The sequence below is a fragment of the Manacus candei genome, unplaced genomic scaffold, assembly GCF_025592945.1.
Source record: "Manacus candei isolate 608988 ecotype Guabito, Panama unplaced genomic scaffold, ASM2559294v1 h1tg000059l, whole genome shotgun sequence".
In the NCBI taxonomy this organism is placed as follows: Eukaryota; Metazoa; Chordata; class Aves; order Passeriformes; family Pipridae; genus Manacus; species Manacus candei.
Window position 1 is genome coordinate 2,192,474 of NW_026138107.1, and position 23,485 is coordinate 2,215,958.

At 45.2% G+C, this 23,485-nt stretch overlaps 1 protein-coding gene and 1 long non-coding RNA gene across 5 annotated transcripts; one reads left to right on the forward strand and one right to left on the reverse strand.

The window, feature by feature from the left end:
- Window positions 1-243: 243 nt before the first annotated feature.
- Window positions 244-14,831, reverse strand: SLC14A1 (solute carrier family 14 member 1 (Kidd blood group)). 4 transcript variants are annotated; one of them, XM_051803742.1, is made up of 9 exons: window positions 14,527-14,831; window positions 8,722-8,896; window positions 7,813-8,002; window positions 7,248-7,376; window positions 6,010-6,202; window positions 4,079-4,226; window positions 3,354-3,488; window positions 2,338-2,387; window positions 244-1,299 (listed from the first exon to the last, which is right to left on the reverse strand). In XM_051803742.1, exons 2-9 carry the CDS (start codon window positions 8,867-8,869, stop codon window positions 1,123-1,125), a joined length of 1,170 nt encoding a protein of 389 aa, XP_051659702.1. In that variant the 5' UTR covers window positions 8,870-8,896; window positions 14,527-14,831; the 3' UTR covers window positions 244-1,122. The 4 variants fall into 4 exon arrangements, with proteins under 4 accessions (XP_051659702.1, XP_051659703.1, XP_051659705.1 ...); XM_051803743.1 differs by lacking the exon at window positions 14,527-14,831 and adding an exon at window positions 11,425-11,440; XM_051803745.1 differs by lacking the exon at window positions 14,527-14,831 and adding an exon at window positions 11,204-11,241.
- Window positions 11,532-12,941, forward strand: LOC127478309 (uncharacterized). Its single transcript, XR_007907169.1, has 3 exons — window positions 11,532-11,583; window positions 12,664-12,743; window positions 12,842-12,941. It is a non-coding gene; the product is annotated as an uncharacterized LOC127478309 (long non-coding RNA).
- Window positions 14,832-23,485: the final 8,654 nt, after the last annotated feature.

The window sequence follows — 23,485 nt, forward strand, 5'->3', positions numbered from 1 at the left end:
TTGGAAAAGACCTCTAAGACCACCCACTCCAACCACTCCCCCAGCACTGCCAAGGCCACCACTAAACCATATCCCCATATGCCACTTCCACAGGGCCTTTAAATCCCTCCAGGAATGGGGACTCCAACATTGCATTGGGCAGCTGTGCCAGGGATGGACAGCCTTTTCAGTGAAGAAGTTTTTTCCCAATATCCAGCCTAAATCTCCCTGGTGTAACTTGAAGATGTTTTCTCTCACCTTGTTCCTTGGGAGCAGAGCCCAACCTCCCCAGGCTCCACTCTCCTGTCAGGGAGCTGCAGAGAGCCAGAAATCCCCCCTGAGCACCAGCAGGAGATTGGGACAGAGCAGCATTTTGCTGTGTTTGATATCGGTGGTCTGAGGGGGACAGTGCAGGGAGGGAGGTCAAGGAGATCACCTCAAACTGGTTCTACTTTTCATAGACTGAACAGACCCATTTTATTGCACAGGAAAGGGACAGCAGTGACTTTTTTTTGCCGTCCCCTCCTTTGTTAACCCATCACCAGGCTCAAGTATTAAGAAAAATCATGAGATTAACACAAAAATCATGAAAATCATCCCCATCTTATGTTTGGTGGCTGCTAATGCACATTTCTCTCCACGGGGCTCAAGAGGTCCTCCAGGTAGAATTCTTCACCACCTATTTCATACTTGACAAAGGGTACTCTTTATTCCACTTCTCTGCTACTATGAAGCTATCTAAGATGCATCCTATTGCTGTCATAAGGTGGTTTTAGCCATTTATTAGGAGTTCCCTCAGATGCTGAAAGATCCTCTTCATTGCTTTACATCTGATTGCTGTGCCTTCACTTTCACAGATTTTTCTTTACAACTTCTAAGTGATTTCCCCATTGTTTTATTATTCAAGTGTCTTTCCAGACATATGTGCTTTAAAATCATTACAGGCTGGTCTTGGAAAAGGTCCTTCCAACACAGTCATATCTAATAGAAATTTTGTTCTAATAGAACAAACAAGACATGGTGGAAAAGGTCTCTCCATTCAGAAGGTGGTGTTTGACTCTGTAGCACACAAATCACAGTCTATTGGGGAAACACCTTGTGGTCTTGCCTTAAAGTCTGCCAAGTATCTCTCTTCTTGGGTCTTTATGCCTCGCAGGAAGACCTTTGATGTTTCCTCATCTTCAGATAATAAGCTCGGTTGGCTTCTGGGTAGGCGACTTTGGAGAGTGGCATCTTGTAGATGGCAGAGTTGGTCGTGGTTATTAGCAGGAAAGTCAATGCAGACAAGCAGAAAGACCAGGTTCCTGATGGTACCCCAAACTGCAAAGAAAAAATAGCAAACCACCTATTCATTATGTCTTTCTTTTATTTGAATAAAACCCAGAGCCAGGCGCTTTGGAATAAGGTTTCTCAAGGAAGTATAGACCTGGTTCTGCATTGAGCCTTCCCCTAGGGAGACAGAGTTTCTTTATGAGATCTTGACACTGTGCATTAGCCTGCAATATCTATCAGCTCTGGTGAGAGGGCTGCCTTCTCTTTGTGCATCTACCCTGGTCTTGGAGGGACATGAGGCAAGAGTGAGTGGACATGAGGCAGGAATGGACACCAGAAGCATTCAGCTTTTCCCTGGGCTGTTGTACTGATTGTCCTTTGGCAATTGAGAAAGGGAATTAAACCCAAATGTAGTGTTTCTTTGCACATGTGGAGTGCCCTTTCTCAATCGTATCAGGCATGAAGTATAGAAATGTAAATATCTGAAAGAGAGGAGACCTTACAGCAGCCTGCCAGTGCCTTCAGGGGCTCCAAGAGAGCTGAAGAGGGCCTGCAGTGACAGGACAAGGGGGAATGGTTTCACAATGACAGAGGGCAGGTTTAGATGGGATACTGGGAGGAATTGAGAGTTGAGGGTGGTGAGGCCCTGGCACAGGTTGCCCAGAGAAGCTGTGGCTGCCCCATCCCTGGAAGTGTCCAAGGACAGGTTGGATGGGGCCTGGAGCAACCTGGGCTAGTGGAAGGTGTCCTTGCCCATGGCAGGGGGTGGAATGAGATGATCTTTAAGGACCCTTCCAACCCAAACCATTCTGTGACTCTGTGATCTCATAAGTGTTGAGAGCTGAGCTGTGGAAGTTCATTCAAACTCTGAGGAAGAAAAGTCGTAAGTGATGATTCTAAGTGACCTATTCCAATGGGAATCACACCACCCCCCTGGGCAGATAATAACCCCTCTTCCGGACCATTTCTGCCTTTGGCTGAATTCCTCTCCACATCTTGGTGTTTTGCCTGACAAGCCAGGAAAAAACACAGATCAGTGCTCAGATCTCTTGCTAGAAACCAGACCTTAACTGATACATTACTTACCACAGACAACATGCTGGTCACTGCTGCTCCCAGGTAGGCACTGAAGAGGGCTGTGAAAAAGAAAGGTAGTTCCTGGTGAGTTCAGTTGCTCATAGAGTAGGACAGCAAGGACCAACATCTCTCACCCTGCCTTGGGTAGCTCAACCAGTGATCATGACCCTGCCTCAACAGCTCTTTCTTTAGCACTGTGTCCCCTCCAGCCTGGAGCCTACGGAAAGGGCGAAACAAACAAACAAACAAACAAACAAAATAACTGGAGTGATGAGAAATGTGCTAAGGAATCAGAGGCTTTTGAAAAATGCACTGACATGGAAAGTATGTAGCTTGATGGATGGGGTTAAACAGGAAAATAACCCCTCCACCCTCATCTGTCCTGCCTCTGGGGCTTGAAGGTGGGTCAATGAGATACAAAGCTAAATCTTTTTTATATGAGCACTGAATGAACAACAGTTTCACTCCCAGCTTACTCTGATATTGAAATTTCATATGGAACTGCCTTATAAATAATTCTTCAGTCATGCTGTGTTACCTAGCTCATGCCCTTGGTATCCATTTCAATAGAATGGGGAATGTGTACTGTCTAACTACAGCTGTGGACTGATCTTGAGCTCCACTTTTCTCAAAGTTTAGGTATGTCCTTCTTCAAAGAAGGAATCTGAGCTGGCATCTGTGATTGGAAAACCCACCATGATTCATCGAGCAACCGAAGAACAAACACAATTAACGTCTCAAAACGAATCGCCCAGTTTCAAAGGCCTTGGTTAATCAGTGTCCACTGATCACATCTCTTGTTTTTAAACACAGCTCTTGGCTGAAAATAAAAGGACAGCTTTTATTCTGTCAGGGTACGTTTAAAGCCACGTCTCCAACACCTGGCTCCATCATTTGTCAGTCTCACCTAAGTCCATCTGCCTGCCTGGAGGTGCCCATCCGGCTCCATCCACCTCTGCTACAAATGCCTCTCGAGTCACTTCAAAAGGAAGAGTGGCTGAGGTGAGAACACATCGGGTACTTACCGCAGGCAATTGCCAGCAGATGTGTCTGCCAGGTGAGGGCGTAGAACATGCCCCCAATGGCAATGCAGGAGAGGGAGCTGTTGTAGCCCCACAGCCCGGAGTAGATCTGGCTAAACGGTGTTGCCAAGCTCAGCCCTGGAAAAAAATAAGCCGAAGATGTTGTCATTCCTTGGCCAAAGAGGTGAAAGCAGCTGAGGAATGGCAGGAATCCAGCTCTTCAAGGGTTCTAGCCAGCATATGTGCGTGGAGTTCCTATTTGTGGTCGTGTTGTTCCAGTCTAACGCCAAAGCCACTTTAATCTGATGAATTCATGGCAGAATTTCCCTGAGCTGAATTTGGTGATCTGATTTCAACAGCGGACATATGAGCCCGTGTGTGAGCCTTAAATGCATCCCTGGTGCCCACACATCCACACTGATGGCTATGACTTTTATTAGTCTGCTCCTAAACCCACCAGAATATATCCAGAAATTAAGTATTTCATGGTAAAAGTTCATCTCAGCCCAACACACACTTCTGAAGATTTTCACCATCATAAAACAAGGTAAGAGAATGGGGAAGTCAATCAAAAGAATTCTTAAAGCAGAAGTCTATGTGTGTTTTGTTTTCAAGTAGTTGTTCTCCAATGGAAGAAAAACTCGTGACTGTAAGTGCTCTACTTATTGCAGTTCCTCTTTTGTTCTCTATGCTTTTGTACAAATCTGTGACACAATTCAAGTCCTTACCTGCCAGCATCCCCACTGCTGAGCCAATCACTGCATGCAGACAAATGAGTGGGGAAGAGATAAATAAAGCCACCAGGAAGATTCCCCCAGTCCAGGGATTGTCACAACCATAAACCTGACCCACACCGACTGGAATGGATTGCAGGAGCTGTAAGAATTGAAAAAAACTCACAAAATCAACAACAACAACAACAACAAAAAAACCCCACAAGACAATTTGTTATTTATTATCAGCATTGTAACTTTTTGGTTTTTAACCTATTTTTCTTGGCCAGCTTCGTGTTTGGCATTTGCTGGATGCAGTTTGTCTTTCTAAGTGGAGCATTTGGATGCCTCTTGGGAGACAGCAGGGCATTTCCACAGGGTTGCCCCTTCAACGGAAATGAGTCATGACTTGTTCCCTAGCCACGAGCTCCTCTGCCAGGTTTTTGGTCTAATATCAAACATAAATATTTTGTGAAAAGGTTTACTCATTGTATCTGCACCTGCTGCTGACTTGGCCATGTTTACATACCCATATGAACCATGACAGGGAGCCCAGGGCACGGAAGTGCTCAGGTAGATGATGCCTTTGAGAGGACATTCCCCTCTGACTGGGCAGATCCAAGGGTGATATGGCCAATAATGGCTTGGTCAGAATAATGAGATTTTAACTCAGGAAAGGCTTTATTCTCAGTTTAGTTATATACCTGAAACTCTCTTGGGATTCACGAGGAATGTGAATGGAGTTGCTGAGTTGGTGGGACAGGGACCCACAAGCTTGGTCACAGCTTAAAGATGGTTTTGAGGCACTTTTCCATTTATGACCCCCATAAAATTATGCACCATGGTAAGTGTTCTGAAATGTCACTTTCGGGTTGATATTTAGTGTCAATTAACTTCCCTTTTCTTAATCACTCCCTGGGAATCCCTCAAAATAGTCTGCTGAGCCTTGGGGAAAAGCAGTTACTCTCATATCTATATGGTTTATAGTGTCATACTATAAAATGTTTCTTTGGGAAGTTCTGACTTGAATATAAATTAAAAATGTATGAATGTGTGCCTGCACCCATTTGTAACTATTCTACCATAGTAATATCTGCTTGCTCATGTCTAATTAGGAAAATGCAATTTTGTAAGCACTCTGTGTGAAAAACCCAAATTACCCTGTGAGTTAACTGGAAGTCTCAGCACACCCTTAGCTATGGGGAGGTGATCAGCTACCACAGAAAAGGGGAATTAGATTCTAGAGACTCTTTGAAGATTCAGATCCAACTGCAAATGGAAGATACCAACAGGATTTGTGTTTTTCAGCTATCAAAATGTTCATTCCTAGAGTAAACATTTACATCTTGGATAACAAGCCATTCTATGAACCAAATTTTGTATTGCCAGGCCATACTGCAGTAACAAGGGAGGTGGACCTTTGGGATGAGTCCAGAGTGACAAAGATGCTCTGAGGGCTGGAGCCCCTCTGCTCTGGAGCCAGGCTGGGAGAGCTGGGAGTGTTCACCTGGAGAAGAGAAGGATCCAGGGAGACCTGAGAGCCTCTGCCAGTGCCTAAAGGGGCTCCAGGAGAGCTGGAGAGGGACTGGGGACAAGGGATGCAGGGACAGGACAGGGGGGAATGGCTTCCCACTGCCAGAGGGTAGAGTTAGATGGGATATTGGGAAAGAGCCCTTGGTTTTAAGGGTGGTGAGGCCCTGGCCCAGGTTACCCATGGAAGCTGTGGCTGCCTCAGCCCTGGAAGTGTCCAAGGCCAGGTTGGACGGGACTTGGAGCAAGCTGGGCTAGTGGAAGGTGTGTCTGCCCGTGGCAGGAGGGTGGAACGAGATGGTGTTTAAGGTCCCTTCCAACCCAAACCATTCTGGGATCCTACAAAGGAACGTAATATATTTCTGTGGTGTTTTTATTTGTAAGTGAAGAAGACTGTTATCTTTAAGACAACCTACCACTGTGATTTCAGCATCTGTCCAGGTGATGTTTGGTGTTGCTGTTGCAGGCTGAATGACAGTTGTAGGGAAGAAGAGGTTGTGTGGTCCTGATGCAGCCAGATAGAGGGTCAAGGCCAAGTTGAAAGGCAAGGTGAGAACAGGCAGGTCCCACTTACAGAAGACTGAAGCTAAAGCACTGGTGAAAATGGGGCTGAAAGAAGAATAAAATGGTCTCACTAGAAGCTGGTCAGCTAGGCAAAAAAACTACCAGAGCCAAAACCAACCATAAACCCCACTGCAGTCTATTTTTTTTAAGCTATTTAATTCCTCAATCTTTCTGATCAAATCAGACACATGACAGGGTCACTGCATAAATATCCTGCCCTTTCCAAGGCAGTTATAAATGTCTAGATTCCTGTCATGTTATACAATATATATGGTGAATTCGGTGAGCATGAAGGAGACAGGATCCAGTGATTTAATAGAGGTATTCCCCAGCTCAGTCTCAGTGTTCACCTTTTTTCCTTCCAGCACTTGAACTGGACCCAATACAGGACACCTTTGCCAGGTCTGAGTGAACTGTGAACGTGGCTGTGTGCCCTTGCTCAAGCTTGTGGATCAGAAGTAAAAGGTGACATCGAAGTGACTATAAGACTACATGAACTTCAGGCAGACAAATTATATGCGTGGTTTTAGCAATCTGCAACTAGACATTTTGGGGTCAAAGGCCAGCTTTCAAAATTTTTTGCTGCTGCATTACCTAGAGGATTATTTTGTCATATATATATGAGTGAAGTATTATTAGTTGTTTGTTTTGATTAGCGTCAACCATCATGCCTTGGGACCACTGAACAGCTTCTGTGCCTGGAGAAGTAAATTTTCATGACATTTTTATTTGGTGGCTTAAATAGATGGGACACTTGTGGTTGATGACAATGGGGAATGGCGAAAATAATGTTGCTCTTGAAACAAAAATGAATTGATTCATCACAGCGATATGACTCCCATTTAGGGTATTGAATTACGTGTGATCAGCCATTGATTTCCTTCTCCCCACTGGGCTTATTTGTGATTATGTGGGTATTTTTATTTGTTTCTGGATTACATTTGAGTTCAAAAGTGCAAATAATAGCATGGATTTAGCAGTATGTTAGTCGTATTTCCTTTCATTGGGCTCTGCATAGAAATACAACAGTTCAGTCTCAGTGTGGAGACTCATGGGTTGGAAAAAGAAGAGTAGGGGCCATCTGACTTACCAGGTCATGGACAGCAGTGTAACGGGCAGCAGGAGCCACCAGTAGTAGTCTCCCTTAGCAGAGAAGACGGCCACAAGTGATCCCACCAGGATCCCATTGTATCCATACAGGCCGGCTGCTATGGCTGACCTGTGGGAAGGGGAAAGCTAACCTTGAAATCTTCTCACCTGAGAAGGCTTTGCTTGCATCTCCCCCTCCCTCCCCAAGCAGTTGTGACTCTGTGTGGTGAAGACCTGCCCAGACTCATCCACTGACATTCAGTTTCGCACATTTCAATCCCAGGTGCCCTCAGCCACTTCAGTAGGTATGTCCACTGTCCCTTTGTAACAGGTGGGAAGATCTGTCTGGTCCTGCTTGACCAGACACATGGCCAGTGAAGGCTGGATCATGCAATCATAGCAGGTTTGGGTCGGAAGGAACCTTAAAGATCATCTAGTTCCAGCCCCCTGCCAGGGACAGGGACACCTTCCACAAAGTCCAGGCTTCTCATCCATATCATGTGTTTAACACGTAAGTCAGCACTGAAGTGACCACTTGCTTTTGAGGGGGAAAAGGATGGACTTACCTGTCCTGACCCAGAATAAGTGCTGTTAAGGTTGAGACAACTGTTCCCAAACACGCTGTGAGTGCCCACCAAGGGTTCTGCAGCACAAAGGCAGCAAGGACAATCAGCCCACTGAGGGGATTGTTGACAAACATCACCTGGGATATCCCACGCAGCACCCAGTCAATAAACTGGATCATGAGAGGTTTATCTGGAAGACAGCAAATTAAATAATAAAACAAGCCCCCTAAGGCACACAGATGGTGCTGATTCCGGGATGTATTTTTGAAACTCAGGAAGAGTTCTGGCGGTGGGACTTGGCAGCACAACTGAAGCAATGAATCAACAAGACTGCAAAACCTGACTGGGATTTATTATGGTCTATACTGCAGCCTTACAGCTGGAAAACTGAGATGAACAGCATGGTTGCCAGAACCCCGTGTTATAAACTACCCTGCACCGGATTCATATGAACCAGCTAATTTATGATGTCTGTGGCTCAGATGGCAAATCGTATGAATATCCCACTGCTGATTTATTGTGGGGACCAAACGCACCTACCTATGTGTAATTTAACTTCACAGTGGCAATAGGCTTGACAGAAACTGCTCAGCTGAAAGGACATGGAGTGTTATGAAGAATGGCAGAGCACAGAATAACCATCTGGGGCTATGTTCTGTGGGACTAAATTCCGTTTGTACATGGCTTGTTGGGAGGTAAATGTCATCTCAGACATCCTCAAGATTTAAGCAGTATGTGAATCTCTGCACAAAGCTGATTTTTTTCCACCTACAAAACAGATATAAATCAGGCTAAATGTAGTTTCTATACTACTCTGACCTGAGTCACATAGCTGAGAAGTTAGTTATTACTCCTTTGATGTACTTTTTATTTGGAATCCCCTAATTACTCATGATGAAGGAGCTTTACCTTTTAGCCAGGCTCCAAATTCCTTCATGTCTCCAGTGATGTACCCAACAGCTTTGCAGACTCTCTTTCCACCTTTGCTCAGAGGATTCTGCTTCACTGGCTTTCTCTCCCCCATGGTGTCTATCTTGACATCAACAATGTTTTCCATGTTATTGTTCTGGTCCTTTGGTAAAATCTAAGGCAAAAAGAAAACAAAACAGTTTGTTGTAATGCCTCTCACTAGTCCCTGTTTATTCTCTCTACCACATATTATTGCTCACTTTGTGCTATTTAGGGGCCAGAAAGAGGAAAATCCTTATTCTGAAGATACCTGATTCTCGTGTCTCCATGAACTTATGCTCTGTCCTTCCAGAATTCCACGCAGTCATAGATTTGAACACCAGAAGGAATGACCGACCCTTTTGTCATGGTGTTTTACCCAATTTTGAAACCCTTCTCAGCTATACCAGGTGTTCTAGAAATCAAGCAGCTCTTGATTTAAAGGGTCGTTTCAAAAAGAGCAAGACAGCATTAGAGGACACTGGCTTCACAGAGGTTGAAGTCTGCCTCAAGATTCAGCTTGATAGAGCTATCCATCCCATATAAGAAGGTGTTTTAATTATTAAGTTTCCTCTGCTGTGTAATTTGTATTTCCAGTTTCAATTTGTCCATCAGCCATCAATAACAGGCACCTAAAGCTGGGTTTATAGGTCTCTGGGATCAGTTCAGCCTTCCTCACAAGCACAGGCTTAGCCTGAGGGATGTTCATGGTGCCTTAATTCATTACTCACACACATTCATACATTTCTTTTCTCAAAAGAACTACACTTTCAGCTGCCTGTCTTTAGAAACACCCAGCACTGACTCAAGAGCCTAAAGGCCAAATTCACAGTGCTTGATTTCCACTCTACCTCAGTCGTGTTGCTTTGTTTTCTGCCAAGACAAGATAGGGGACCACGTGTTGGAAGCTGCAGTAAGAAGCCCTAAGGGACTAATGAAAAGACACCTATTAAATTTAGCAGGTACTATAAAAAGATTTAAATAAGGTAGGGGACTGTTATAGGTCAAAAAAAAGATGTTTAGGCCTAAATAAGGTGTTCTGGGTATCCACGCAGGGCTGGCAGAGATGGGGTCCCCTATGGGACACAGTCCTTTTGGATAAGGAGCTGTTGGAAAACCCTTTGGCACCTCATACAGTTTCAGACAGGTTTACTCAGGCTGTAAGTCTCTGGATCAGAGATTTATACCTAACTGTAAACACTGGATTTTAAGAACAGTGTCCTATAGCCAAATTGTTATTTGTCTAAGGGCCAATTCTCAATATGAAGCCAGCAAACTAAGAGCAGCCAAACCTTTCCCTGGAGCATACTCTGTTTCCTGAAGAGTAGGACTAATTCTTAGTAATTACCAAGGCAAAGAAAACATAAGACAAGGTGTGTTGTTGAGTGAATACAGAACTAGACCTGCTTCAGGTCTCACTGGTGAGTACTGGTTTGTGCAAAAAGTAATGAATTTAGGGAGGGGATTGATAGTCTAAATAGGATGATAGAAACACATAAATATTGAGTTAGTCCTTGACTCACTTGAAACTTCAGTAAAAGCCTTCCTAGTAGCCCAGGCAGAGAATCCAAACTTCAGAAACACAGGTGCTGGGCAACTAAGCTTAAGCAGCCTCACCCCTGGGCATTACACTTCCAGACCCAAACTTGTGGTTAAGCAGCTCCGAGTCTGTGTAGGGGAATGGGTTGTTAATGCACGTCCTTGCCAGTTTCTTACTGTGTGCTACAGGAGGACCGGTGGTCACCTTTCAGGATGTAGTAAATATCTGCACAAATAGGAAACAGACATTTAGTGCTTTCCAGAAGAGCCCAACTAATATAAGGACAGGTTCCATATGAGAGGCTGATTACAGGACTGGTATGCAGAAGAATGTTGAATTTGACTCTGTGGAGGACACAAAGGCAAGGACCTTAAATAAAAAGGTTAAGGAAGAAAAGGAGAAAAAAAGTGTTTCTAGGGATGGTGTCTTGGTGCTGGAAGGCTTTTTCCTGGCTCACTTATAATTCATTACCTTGATTCATTAACCTTCACTTTTCTCATTTTTTATTCTGAAATAATGGAATAAGTGAATTGGATGCACTTTCAGTTAAATCAAAATTTCCAGCCAAGATAAATGCCCCTCATTTGGTGAAAGTGCATTTACATTTTCCATTTAAAGAATCTTCCTCTTTAGTTAGGCTTTCCCAGTTGCTAACCTGCAAAGCCAAGTCCTGTTGCAATGCAGAGTGATGCTGTGTGACCCACGCCCAAGGTGTTTCCCTGCATGCTGAGCGAGGACCTGGATCAGGGTGCTGCAGTGTGGGGGTGCAATGTACATGTGAAGAAGCAGTGGAGTCACTGACCCACTTGCACAGTGGAGAAAAAAAAAAAGATCAAGTTGAGGGCCCTAATTTGTCAAAAACTGATGTATTGCTTTGCCATATAAAGGCAGTTAAGTGCATACTGCAAGACTGAGCCAGCAGAACTCCTTTGCTCTGGGTTCCCATGGGCAGGAATGAAGTCAGCTCAACGCACTTGGCATGGCAAAAACACCAGGTGACCCGGTGAGTCACTTCCATTAAGCTGTTTCAAACTTCAGCCCTGATGGAGGCTGTGTCAGTACTCTGCACATCTGTCCTGCTGGAATATCCAAAGTCTCAGGGACTGTGGGGTGATCACAGCTACCTTCTGGCCAGCAGTGCTGGTCAAACTCATGTTCATTATGTCACAGAATCATAGAATCATAGAGTACTCTGAGTTGAAAGGGACCTTTAATGGTTATCTAGTCCAGCCCCTGGACAGTCCCAGTCTATCAGGGGTTGATTGTCTATGGAGAGGGATCAGGTTTCACCTTTCCTATCTGTTCAGTAGTGCATGTAGTGACAGGACAAGTGTGAATGGCTTCCCACTGCCAGAGGGCAGGGTTAGATGGGATATAGGGAAGAAATTCTTCCCTGTGAGGGTGGTGAGGCCCTGGCACAGGTTGCCCAGAGAAGCTGTGGCTGCCCCAGCCCTGGAAGTGTCTAAAGCCAGGTTGGACAGGTCTTGGAGCAACCTGGGATAGTGGAAGGTGTCCCTGCCCATGGCAGGAGGTGGAATGAGATGATCTTTAAGGCCCCTATCAGCCCAAACCATTCCCTGATTATAGAAGGTGTCCCTGCCCATGGCAAGGTGGGTTGAGATTACATGATCTTTAGGGTCCATTCCAACTCCTCAACATTGTCTGATTCTATGATTATATATATGCTAAGGGAGAATAAAATCACTATGGAACAATTTCCTCAGCTGCAGAGCAGCCTGGTGGGTAATGGGTAGGCCAGGAGGACCTCTGTTTTCTGACAGGGTCTTCATGGAACTGTAAAGACCCAGATCCAGCCCCACTGGCTTTGTGGCCTTCCTGAATCACATTCCAGGTGCTGCCTGGGGGCTGCCTCCTGTGTGAGGGTGTTTGGCTGTCACCACCACCTTGAGGCTTGTCCCATGTGTTCAGAAACACAGACCATGGAGGACTTGCACTATTTCTACTTAGTTGTCCAAAGAAAATATAAAGATGTGGTGAATCACCTTGAAACTGGAACCAGCATAGAATTTTTCATGCATTTTTAATAATTTTTGGCACTTTACAAAGCAGTACCTGCTGTGTAAGCTCAGATTAATGATTTGTTGACACTTTACCTTGTTCTAGGGATTAGGTGATAGCAGGTATTTGAGAAAGGAGAGACTACAAAAGGTATCTTCTCTCAGAATTATGGAGATGCCCAGAGAATTTTAAGACAGTAATGCCTGAATATTAGTTCAAACTCAAGTGTGCATGTTCTGATGGGGATTGCATGAAGGCCAGTCTGCAGCAGGTCTTTTGAAGACCTGCCATTGAAGTTATGATAACATGTGGTTTTCACTCAAAGTGCCTTTTATTTTTCTTAGTGCACAAAGGAAGGAAATAGAAATAATTATAAAAGGAACCCAGAGAAGCTGGGAACAAACTGCTTGGCTTCTGCAGGGTGGTGAGTTTGCTAAATTTTTTTTTAATTATTCCTGATTTCTATTAGTTTGGGAAAGTGGTTTTTTGGGGTTTTTTTTGTTTTTTTTTTTTTTATGTCAGATTCTTAACTGAAGACCAAGTCCTGTCCTCAGACAGGTCAAAGCACACTGCCTCATCTTACATAAGCTCTGGAAAGGTGCTGCAGGCGTGCAGTGGGGGCTCCCAGTACTGGTGTGTAACTGGTGAGATACAGGAGCAGCAGCAGGACCCGGGCAGAGCCAGTCTGAATGTAATTTTCATCCCAGTGGTGCAAGGACTGATTTGTGCTCTGCTGTGAGTGCAGAGGAACTATTTAAAACTAATTTTTTTCCATGGGAAGAGAGAGCTTCCCGTGAAACAAAACAGAAGACAAAAAGAAAGATGTTCCCCTTTTATGCAGATGAAATCATCACAGGGCCGAGTCTCTAATCTATCGGGGTTTTTTAACCGTCTTTTCAAAGTTAATAAATGTCCTGCAGCCAAAGTACTGATGTTACGCAACTTTGTGTCTCCCTAAATCAATTTTCCTTCCACTTGCGCACACTTCCTCCATGCCATGCCATACCCACGGCATCCCAGTAATGCCTCGTTAAAGCTGCCGCCGAGCAGGCTCCGCGCTGGAGCTGCACTCCTACAGCATCAGGGCCCGCAAACACTCCTTCATTCACCTGCTGAAGTGGAGACAAACCCGGTCACACACCCGTCATGTGTTATGCATGGTAAGAGCGGTGTGGTGCTTGCAGCTGGGAGAGGAACAGAGTCTTTAATTTGGCTGATTAATACTCCCAAGCACTTCCAAGCTGGTGCTGGGCTTTTTTTTTTTTTTTTTTTTTTCCCTCTGCAAATGCGGCAAAGGTTACCTAGTACTTTCTCTTCTTTCTGGAATTTCTCCCCTCTCCCTGCCAAAATTCGTGTTTCTCTGAGGGTTTAAGTTGCTGTGTGGTATTTGTTTGTCCAAGGACCTGCTACCGCACAATTGCGGCCATTGTATCTCTCGCATTCTCTGAATTGTTGCTGTGAAGTCTGCGGGCAGCCAGCTCTGTGTGCAGCCTGTTTTTAGAGGAATTCCTGCATCCAAGTACAATAGGAGGAAATGGCCATATTCTCAGCAACTCTAGTTCCAGCACAGGCTGTGTACTGTTTCCAGTAAAGCTGGATTGGTGTTGTGTTATGCATAGGAGCACAAGCATGCACAAGCACACTCCTCCAAACAGAGAGACTGAAATGCACTTGACCCTCACTGGGAAAAAAAAATACCTTCAGGTTTTCCCGTAGAAGGTATATTTCAAAGTGTTAGTTCAAAAGAAAGCTTATCCTTGAGATTCAAATATTCATTAAGCCCATCTGCAATTCAGTTTTCAGGGATCTGTCTCTCGGGGACAGAGGAATACAGAGACACCATCACATTAACTGTGTATAATTACTATCTGGGCATTTTTCATTTTGCAGAGCAGAAAGGCAGTAAAAGATGTTAAAGAGTTCCAGTTATTTTATTTTTCTTTCCTTTTCTCTTTTTCCTAAAAGGTTCATCCAGCTGGGCTAAGCAGTACTAATAAATCCTCACCCTGCTAGAAGCTTCTCAATAATTGATATTCTTGTGACATTCCCTAACGTCTCTACTCTTCCTGAGCCTTAGCAGTTCTTCAGCAGGACTGATCAAATGCTGTTTGTCAGGTGTTTTGAGGGAGAGGAAGGACCCAGGTAAGTCAGTAACAGGGTGCATGTTTACTGCTGTGCATTAAAAGGAATGAACAGAGTGCTCTTACCTCTCTGATGAGCTCAGGGGTAGCTGTTGCTTTGCTGAATAGGAAAGAAGGAAAGTAGGGAAAAAGAAAATGTCTCACCAGCTTATATAGGCTAGCATGGCTCCTGTCCTGACATTACTAATTAGTTTGTTTCTCCTCCCACTTGGTGAGCTCCAAGCAAATGTTAAGAAGGTTCCCCTTTGAATTCTCCACCTTTCCTCTTGCTCTGTCCTGGGTCTCTTGCCAACAGCCTCTTCCTCATTGCTTTTTTTTTTTTTTGCTTTGTATTTTTTTGTTGTTGTTAATTCTCCTTTAACTCAGTTCTTTCTCCTCTCTACCTGAAGGACTGAAGGCTTTAAGCTGGACTATCAGTGAACCTGAGCTCAACCTCCCCAGCATTATTCTCCTTATCCAACACAACTCAACATCCTTCCCTCTCAAAACTCCGACCTGGGAATGTGCCTCAGCACATTTTGTGTTCAGCAACCTGTCAAAGTTTTCCTAATTCTGGGTAGTTTTCAGAAGCACAATTCTGTTAACACAGTGCAGTGAAAGACCTGGTGACCTTCCATTGTTTAATTTTTTTTAATTAACTAGATGAGAAAATCAATTTTTTTTTTTAACCTGCCCTCCCTTGCTCACTGGAGGAATCTGGAATATCAGAAGTGTGGCATATTGAAGAGGTTTATAAGGCTGTGAAAGTGTTGTGAAAGGCAGAGAAGAGGCTGGAGAGGGAAGTATTGAGAGAGTGAGTTATAAGAGAAAGGGCAGAGAAGAAGCTACTGAACTTAAGAAACCTATTAGGCTAATTTAAGCCATGGCATAATTCACTTTAGGACTCTTTTACAGTGATGAGTTAGAGAGGCAACCCTGCAAATTCACCGGGGTGCAAGAGAGAATGGTTTATTGTTGAACCAGAACCCATCTAGCTTTGTGACTTTGTTTCCTCCAGCTCCATGGTAAAAGCCTCAGCATCTGCATGATATTATTCTCACCATGACCATTCCCGGAGTCCATCTCTTTTGATGGAGGTGTTTTTAACAGCCAAATGGACTTTTTTCTCCCCTAAGAGGGGGGCATGTGACATAAGTGGTCAGCGTTGCTGCATGAGCAAGGCTTCCTCTGATCAGACAAGCACTAACCCTTGTGAATGAGCCAGACACTGTCATCCCCTGACTGTGCACCCAGCAGTACATATTATGTGAAATTTTGCAGGGGAAGCTGCATCACTCCAGTGCAGTAAAATTTTTCCCCTTTACTATTAAGTTTTCCTTGGGCTACCTTTGCTCTCTTGCTGGTAAAATGAATCCTAGCATCTCAAAAGAAGGGAAATTCACTAGGTGATTTGGATGGGAGACCCTCATAGGGAGACTGTTCGGATTGAGTTTTAGGCTTCACATATCTCCTGTTTCAGGGATGCTCAGGCCTGGCTTCAAGTTATTTGAAACAACTTCTTTTATGCTCTTTGTCAATGAGTGCAGCACAGGGGACTGGCAGAACCTGTTGCTGTGCTGCCTCCATCTGCAGAGCTATGCTGTGGTTCTTTCCTCCAGGGAGTCACAGAGTCATAGAATGATTTGGATTGGAAGGGGCCTTAAAGCTCATCCTGTTACAACTTCCCTGCCATGGCGGGGGTGTACAACCTTCCACTAGACCAGGTTGCTCCAAACAACTTTTCACCAGACCAGGTTGCTCCAAGCCCTGTCCAGCCTGGACACTTCCAGGGATGGGGCAGCCACAGCTTCTCTGGGCAACCTGTGCCAGGGCCTTGTCCTGTCACCACGTGTCCTTGTACAAAGGAACCAGATTTAGGACTGCTCTGTCTGATTCTGGAGCCTTAATGAGGTATTTGACAGGCTGCAGTGACACACAGAAAAGCCACTGGCTGGCAGGTCAGTGATGGATATCTTGGAGTGATGCATTGTTCAGATTATCAGAGCTGGTTAATAAGTAACAGGATCACAGTCTGCTGATTCCTGCGTGGGAATGAGGTCCCTGGCATCAACCTGCCCTGTGAGATAGAGGCAGAGCAGTGGAGATCTCCACTGCCATGTGATGGGCTCACTGGATCCCAGGTTCAGCCGGCTGTTGGAGGGTTTTATTAATGTACTAACTGCCTCAGGGAATCCCTAAATTTCCAGAAATTTACCTTCTGGAAAGGTCCAGATGAGATCCCATCTTGAGTGCTGGAGTCAGGTGCAGGAATGCCTGCCTGAGGGTGTGTGCCTTAGGCAGGAAAAGCACTCCTGGTTGCCTGAGGACTGATCCCCTATATGATGAATGTAGAAAGGTGGCATTGACATAAAACCTCCCATTTATAACTCAATCCATGCCAATTCAGGTGCTCATCACTAACCTACAGTGCTGGGCACTCAAGGATGTAGGTATCTATTGCCATTTGGACTTTGTGATTCAAAGATGAAAGGCCAAACCAGCAGTGGCAATTCTTTGCCCAAAGGATCAAGATGTGCCAAGTGCCTGTTATGTAGCTGTCAGGTGTCACCTGCCTGGGAGTGGGTCACCAGCTCTGGGTGACCATGTAATTAATGAATGGTGTGCAAGCTAATCTTTCAGGTAACACTTACAGGTGAGTAGTGAGTTGCCTCTTGATTTTAGGCATCATTGTGAAGACCACTTGGTGCTGAGGACAAGGCAGCTGGTGTTGGTGTCTGACAGCAAAGTTCTGTGTGGTTTAGGACATCTGAACCTGTGACTTACCTTACCAGCTCTCTGCTGGCAAAGCTGGTTGATGTGTTTCTTCTGCACTCTGTGCTCTGTGGGAAGGTGGCTCCGAGAACACACCTTGGACCAAGCCCAACACTTGACACGGTCAGAACAGGGGTTGGTGGTTGGATCTCAACCAGACAGAGCACCTGAAAAATGCCTGAATGATCCCTGACTGGTTTAGCTCGCCAGGCAGGAGCTGTCTGGTTGCATTAGCTGGGTACAGTGCCTGAACAGGGCAGCTGTGCCAGGAAAGACTCTAAGGGCCCTAAACCAGCTTCACACACTCTGGCTTCAGGCCTCTCTCAAGGCTCGGTGGCCTTCAGGAGGTGCATTGAAAGCCACTTGGTAGCAGATTGCCTTTTCCTGCTGGTCTTGGCTGTGCTCCTCAGCTCAGGTTGTACTGCAGGGATTAGGTCTGTGCTGGGAGCTAAATCAGCTCTTGGACTCCAACAAGTGCTTTAGCAAATCCTTGCATGGAGCTCTGCAGATTTCTAAAACTCAGGTCCTTGTCTACCTTTTCTGGGTTAGGCTGTGGAAATGTGATATGTGGACAATATTTGTGGGCTCCTTATTGTCCCATCTTGGTGGACCTTTGCTGGATGTGCTTGGTATGACCCTGCCCTGTGCTGAAGAGCTCCAAAGTGGACACTACACACCAGATGTGTGTCACCAGTGCTGAGTAAAAGGGCAGGATCACCTCCCTTGGTATGCTGATGTTTCTCCTAGTGCAGCCCAGGAAGCTGTTGGCTCCCTTGCTGCAAAGACACATTGCTGGATTGTGGCTACCTTGGTGACCACCTGGACCCCCAGGGCCTTTTCTGCCATGATCACTTCCAACTGGATATCCTCAGTCATGTACCGGTGCATGGAATTGTTCCTCCTCAGATTTAGAACTTCACACTTCTCTTTCCTGAACTTCATGAGCATCTTGTCAGCCCATATTTCCAACTTACTGAGGACCCTCTGGATGGCAACACAACCCTCTGGTGTACCCAACACTACTCCCAGTGTTACACCTTCCCCAAATTTGACAAGGGTGCACTCTGCTCCAACACCCTGGTGATTAAGGTGTTAAATTTATTAGCCCTGGATTACAGCACTAATGACTGGCCTCCACCTGTAATTTGTGCTACTGATTATAACCTTTTGAGCCCAACCATTCAGCCAGTTTTCAGTCCAACTCTCTATCCACTTATCCAGCTCATACTCCATTAACTTGTCCATGAGGAAACTGTTATGGGAGAGAGTGTCAGAACCAGATGATGCTCTAAAATTGCTCTGGTAAGATAAGAAACCTTTGAAGCCCATCTAGTGTAGTCTCTTGCTGTAAGACTGACTAGGACCCAACCCACCATTTCACTTCCAGAATTTTTCGCTGTCTGTGGTTCCTCTGGAGGTGTGTGGAGAGGTGGCAGTGGTAATGGAGGTATGGCAGGAGTGGGAGATAACTACGGGGTGTATTGAGGGAGAGTGATGCTCAGCCCATGTGCTGGCTAAGGAAACAACTCCTCTGGCTGGGAAAGAACTGACCTGTCCCACAAGCAGGGTGCCTGGAAGAGCAAGTCTGTCCCCATCAAAATCTGTGGCCACATTGCTTTTCATCATTTTGTTTTTATGAGCAAATGCAGAGTGGAAAAATCTGTTTCAGCACAGAGCACCATGGGGTCTGTCATAACCTTGTCCTTGTTTGCTGAGGGAAATATTTTTGGGTTTATAAGGTGTGAGCAGTTTCTACCCCTGCATTTTGGCCTGCAAAAAGTCTCTAGAGAAAGCTGCTATTTGACATTCCTCTGTGTGACAGTGGGATGGGGTTTAGCAAGTGGCTGTGGGGATGGCTGGAGCAGAGCACTCTCTGCTCCGGTGTCCGTCTCCCTCTCGTGGTGTGTCTCCAGCACAGCCATGTGTGCAGCTATGGAAATCATAGCAAATACTTATGTCTCCATTTTCAGAGGGCTCCCTGGCCCTGGCACAGTTCAAACTCCCCATGCTCTGGGCTTGTGTGCTGCTCTGTAAACTGCTGCTGATGCGTGCTCCCAAAATGAACAGTTTTCCTAATGAACACACATCACTTCCCTCCTCTGCCTGCCTGCTCTGGAGACCCATTGACCTTTCTGTCCATCCTGGTATGCACTCATGACTCACTGACTCAGTCTATGCAGTTCCAAGGGTGCATAAGTGAAACCTGGAAACCAGCTTATTGATTAAGAGCAACAGTCTCTGTTTCCTGGGATAGGAGTGGGGCAGGAATTGGTAGAGCAGGTTGTAGATGTTTTATGGCCAGAGTAGGGTGTAAAAAAACTCTCTACTCTAATGGCAAATAGGTGCCAACTTTAGGTAGAGGTTCAGGCTCCATTCCTGCAGGCTGATGCTCTGAACACAGGAGTGCTGGGGTAGCAAACAACACATCTATTTCAGCTGCAGATTTTTCAAGGTGTTTGTTCAAAATGCTATTGCCAGTGGGAGTGGAGAATTATTTGGAAAGAAGCTAGTTAGCCAAGGCCAACACGTGGAGGTTCAACATCTAGGAGATGAGGACCTGCCACCTTGCACCACTCCATTCACCAGTGGAGAGGTGCCCACGGTGTCCAGCTTAAGAAAAGTCTCTGAGACCCCAAGAGAGACCAGGTAGTCATCTCTCTTAGGAAACCCAATGAAACACAGGTCAAAGAAAAGCCAAGTGCATTCATCTGGCTGGCTCCTCTTGTCTGGTTCTGTGTTCCCAGTCCTCTTTCCAGGCAGCGCTATCACTTCTTGTCAGCAATGGGCATTTCTCCAGGCTGGCCTGGATACCTGTGGAAAGGAGACTGAGTCGGAAGCATCTATTGAACCTCCACTGGAAATCATTCTTCCCCCTTATCATGATCCTAACTCCAATTGTTTACTGTGGCACACTAGCTCCCAAGAGAAGATAATATTCACTTGGATTGGAAGACACTGGCCTCTTGTTTGGTCACCTTCTGGTCCTCTCTTCTCTCCCTGCCCTGTGCATCTGTTCTGCAGGATGCCTGGCACTTGTCATGATCCTTTTTGCTTCTTTGCCCTGGGACCCAGGAGCTGATGGGGAGAAAAGCCCTCTGACTCATGCATGAACCTTAAGGCGTCTTGTTTTTCTGGCCCTTGCAGATTGGATCACCCATATTAGAATCACAGCATATTAGAATCACACAGAGAAGACCTTTGAGACAATTGAGTCCAACCACTACACTGAAACAACCTGATATACTTAGAGGGGTTTGGAAGCCTGAGGTTGACTGTGCTGCTGTATTTCAGTACAGAGTGGAAACTGAAACAATTCTAAATTTCAGCTTCAACCCCCTCTCCTGTTGTCCTGGCTCCAGGGAAATACACAAATCCAAAGGTGCTCTTTGTCCAAACCCACCTCAAGGCAGCAGGATCCCCACAAGAATGACAAAGGGGATGACTTGCCTCATTTCTATGGCACAAGGCAAGGTGTTTTTCTGCTTCTGCATTCACTTTTGCATTTTCAGAGTCAATTCCCTCAACTTCCCTGCATCTATTCTCAGCTTAATAAGGTTTCCTGCCCTTTCTGCATCTTTTGGCCTGATGATACGGTTGTGACTCTCACCCAGGGCGTGCCTTCTCTTGAGGGAATAATGCATTCTCACAAACCTATACATTTTAGGAGATGAATGTGTTAGGCCTTAGCAGAGAGCAGAATATTATAATACTTCCAACAAGAAGCTCTTTCAGCCTATAAATCCCTACTATTTTCTTGCCAAGTAGTTCTTAACAGAAGTGGCAGATGCTGTACATAAGCATGGGTTGCAGATCTGATCAACGAGAGAAAGAGGACTGCTGGCATCCAGAAATGAACCATCAAACAGTGGAAAAAATTGAAAATAAATAGTTGAAATTACTTTTTGAAAATAATAGGATAGAGGAAAAGTTTCACTGGCTGTGGATGATTATGGGATCTTGAAAGCAGTACAGAGCAGTACAGAGCAACATTTTCATGCACATGCACACCCAGGCATAAACCCATTTGCAGTAAAGATGCACATTTTGCAGTAGACAAAAGAAAAAAAAAAGCCATATGTGTAGAATAACTCAATTTCTGGGGAGGGAAAATGGCCTAAACATGATTTAATTTGCACAAGTGAAATAAACTCACTTGACTACAGTAAGAAACCATTGTTGGCTGACAGTTTGTCATCACCTTTGCCTTTTTGGTTTCCTCCACAACCAGGATGTCTTTGCCTGATTTCTGGCTGAGTGGTTTTGCAGAGCAGAGATTTGTGGATGATAGAGCAACAGAGCTGTCAGCACTAAGCTGAAGTGAGGGAAGTGTGGAGAAGCAAGGTCAGGCGCAGGCTGGGATGTGCAGGGGAAAAAAGGCTCCAGATCATCCTAAATTGCACGGGTCAAGGATGTCTTTGTCTCTCTGTCTTTGCCTTTTGCAATTCAGTGCACAGCACAGTTTAATCTGCAGATGCTGAGATGTGCTAAGCAGCCCGAAAACCTGTGCATTTTGGGTGGGTGATGTAGCTGGATATTTTTGGAAGGGCTTTCACACATGTTTGGTGCTTCAACCCTGTTGTGCCGTGTGAAGCTGCACATTTTGGGAGCAGGGATTTGGGTCTGCCTCAACTCTCTATGCAGAGGGCTGTCCCTGGAGAAGGATGTGAGGATGCAGTTCCATGAGAGCTTAAGCTACTTAAATTCATTGAGGTAATTGGGTGTGCTCAGGAGCTGCTGAGTGAGTAGCAAAAGATTCCCAAACTCATTCCCAGGCAAAAAGTGGCGGAAGAAACCTTTGCTTCCCACAGAGGTCTTTGCTTCCCCAGGTCTTCTTATCCCACCCCTGGGGTGTGTGAATTCCAGCTGTGGCAACAGCTGCAGGAGTCTGTAAAAGACCCCCTGAGAACTGTAAAATCAACTGCAACCAAGAGCTTGTTTCCTGTTTGAACTCCTTCCATCTTCCAAATTAAAACTGTTGTAGGGGAAGTGAGGGGATAGTGTTCAGCAAATAGATCTCACCCTCCGAGTGGTGGTATTTCTGTAACCCTGGTAAAAGTGATCTACAGGAAACCTGAGTCAGTCTGTGGTGTTGGTCAATGTGCCTGTTGTTGCAGATTGGAGATATCTGGCACAGATGGAGCACAGAGCAACTTCCGAGCAGCTGGAAATTTTAGGGATTTGTCTTATTCAGACAAATTTTAGAGTGTTGTTTTTTCCAGCTTGTAGCGAGGCCCCGTGTTGCTGGAGTGCCACTCTGGAGACATTTCAGATTGTACACTAGGAAAAATTTCATTATGGAAAGGGTTGTCCAGCCCTGGCACAGCCTGCCCAGGGCAGTGGTGGAGTCCCCATCCCTGGAGGGATTTAAAACCCATGTAGATGTGGCACTTGGGGACGTGGGTTAGTGGTGGCCTTGGCAGTGCTGGGAGAATGGTGATGATCTTAGAGGGCTTTTCCAACTTAAATGATTCTATGAATCAGGAGGGAAACATCATGCTCCAGCAAATAGGGTGCTCCAGTGAGTATGACAGCATGGCTCTGGCCTCTGCTACAAATAATGCCCACTGAGAAACTCGTTACCTCCACATTCTCTCAGCGCAGCTTTGCTGATTAGTCATGAGGAGTGATTAACAGATAAGTAATTCTGGAGCCACCAATACCCAAGCCAGGACATCTAAAGGCCTTGACCCACGTTTTTCTGTGTGAGTTCTGACTGATCTTGTCAACAGAAGCCCCTATGTCCACAGGAGAAGGGCTGTGAACCTCCTCTCAAAGAGAAAAAACCCAATTATTATTTTTTTACTTTTAGGGGGTATAGAGTGAATACAAGAGTAAGAAACATTGTATTCGTAGCAATAAAGTAAGCATTTTTCTCAGAACCACATAGCATATGTACTGCATTTACATTGGACTCCAGTTATAACATAATTGTCTTCTTTGTTCCCTGGGGAGCTCTCCTGCAATTCCTTCACGTTACTTAGTCTGCTTCCACTTGCCTCTGCTTTTTGATTTTTGAAGGCAAATTTTCAGGGTGTTGCTTTTATGTATGCCACTGCCAGTCCAGGTGTTAGTTTGTACAGGAGCATTTATTTAATTTTCTGTGGGAGGTGAGCTGGACAGAGTGACCACTCCAGCTATAGAAAAGGCTTTTATTTTTTCTTTAATGGACCTACTTCTTTTATGTTAGATCTCTGGGAACTGTCTCAAAATTATTAGTCTCCCTGAAGACTGTACATTTTATTTCTCCTAATGAAAAACGTTATAGAACTCAATA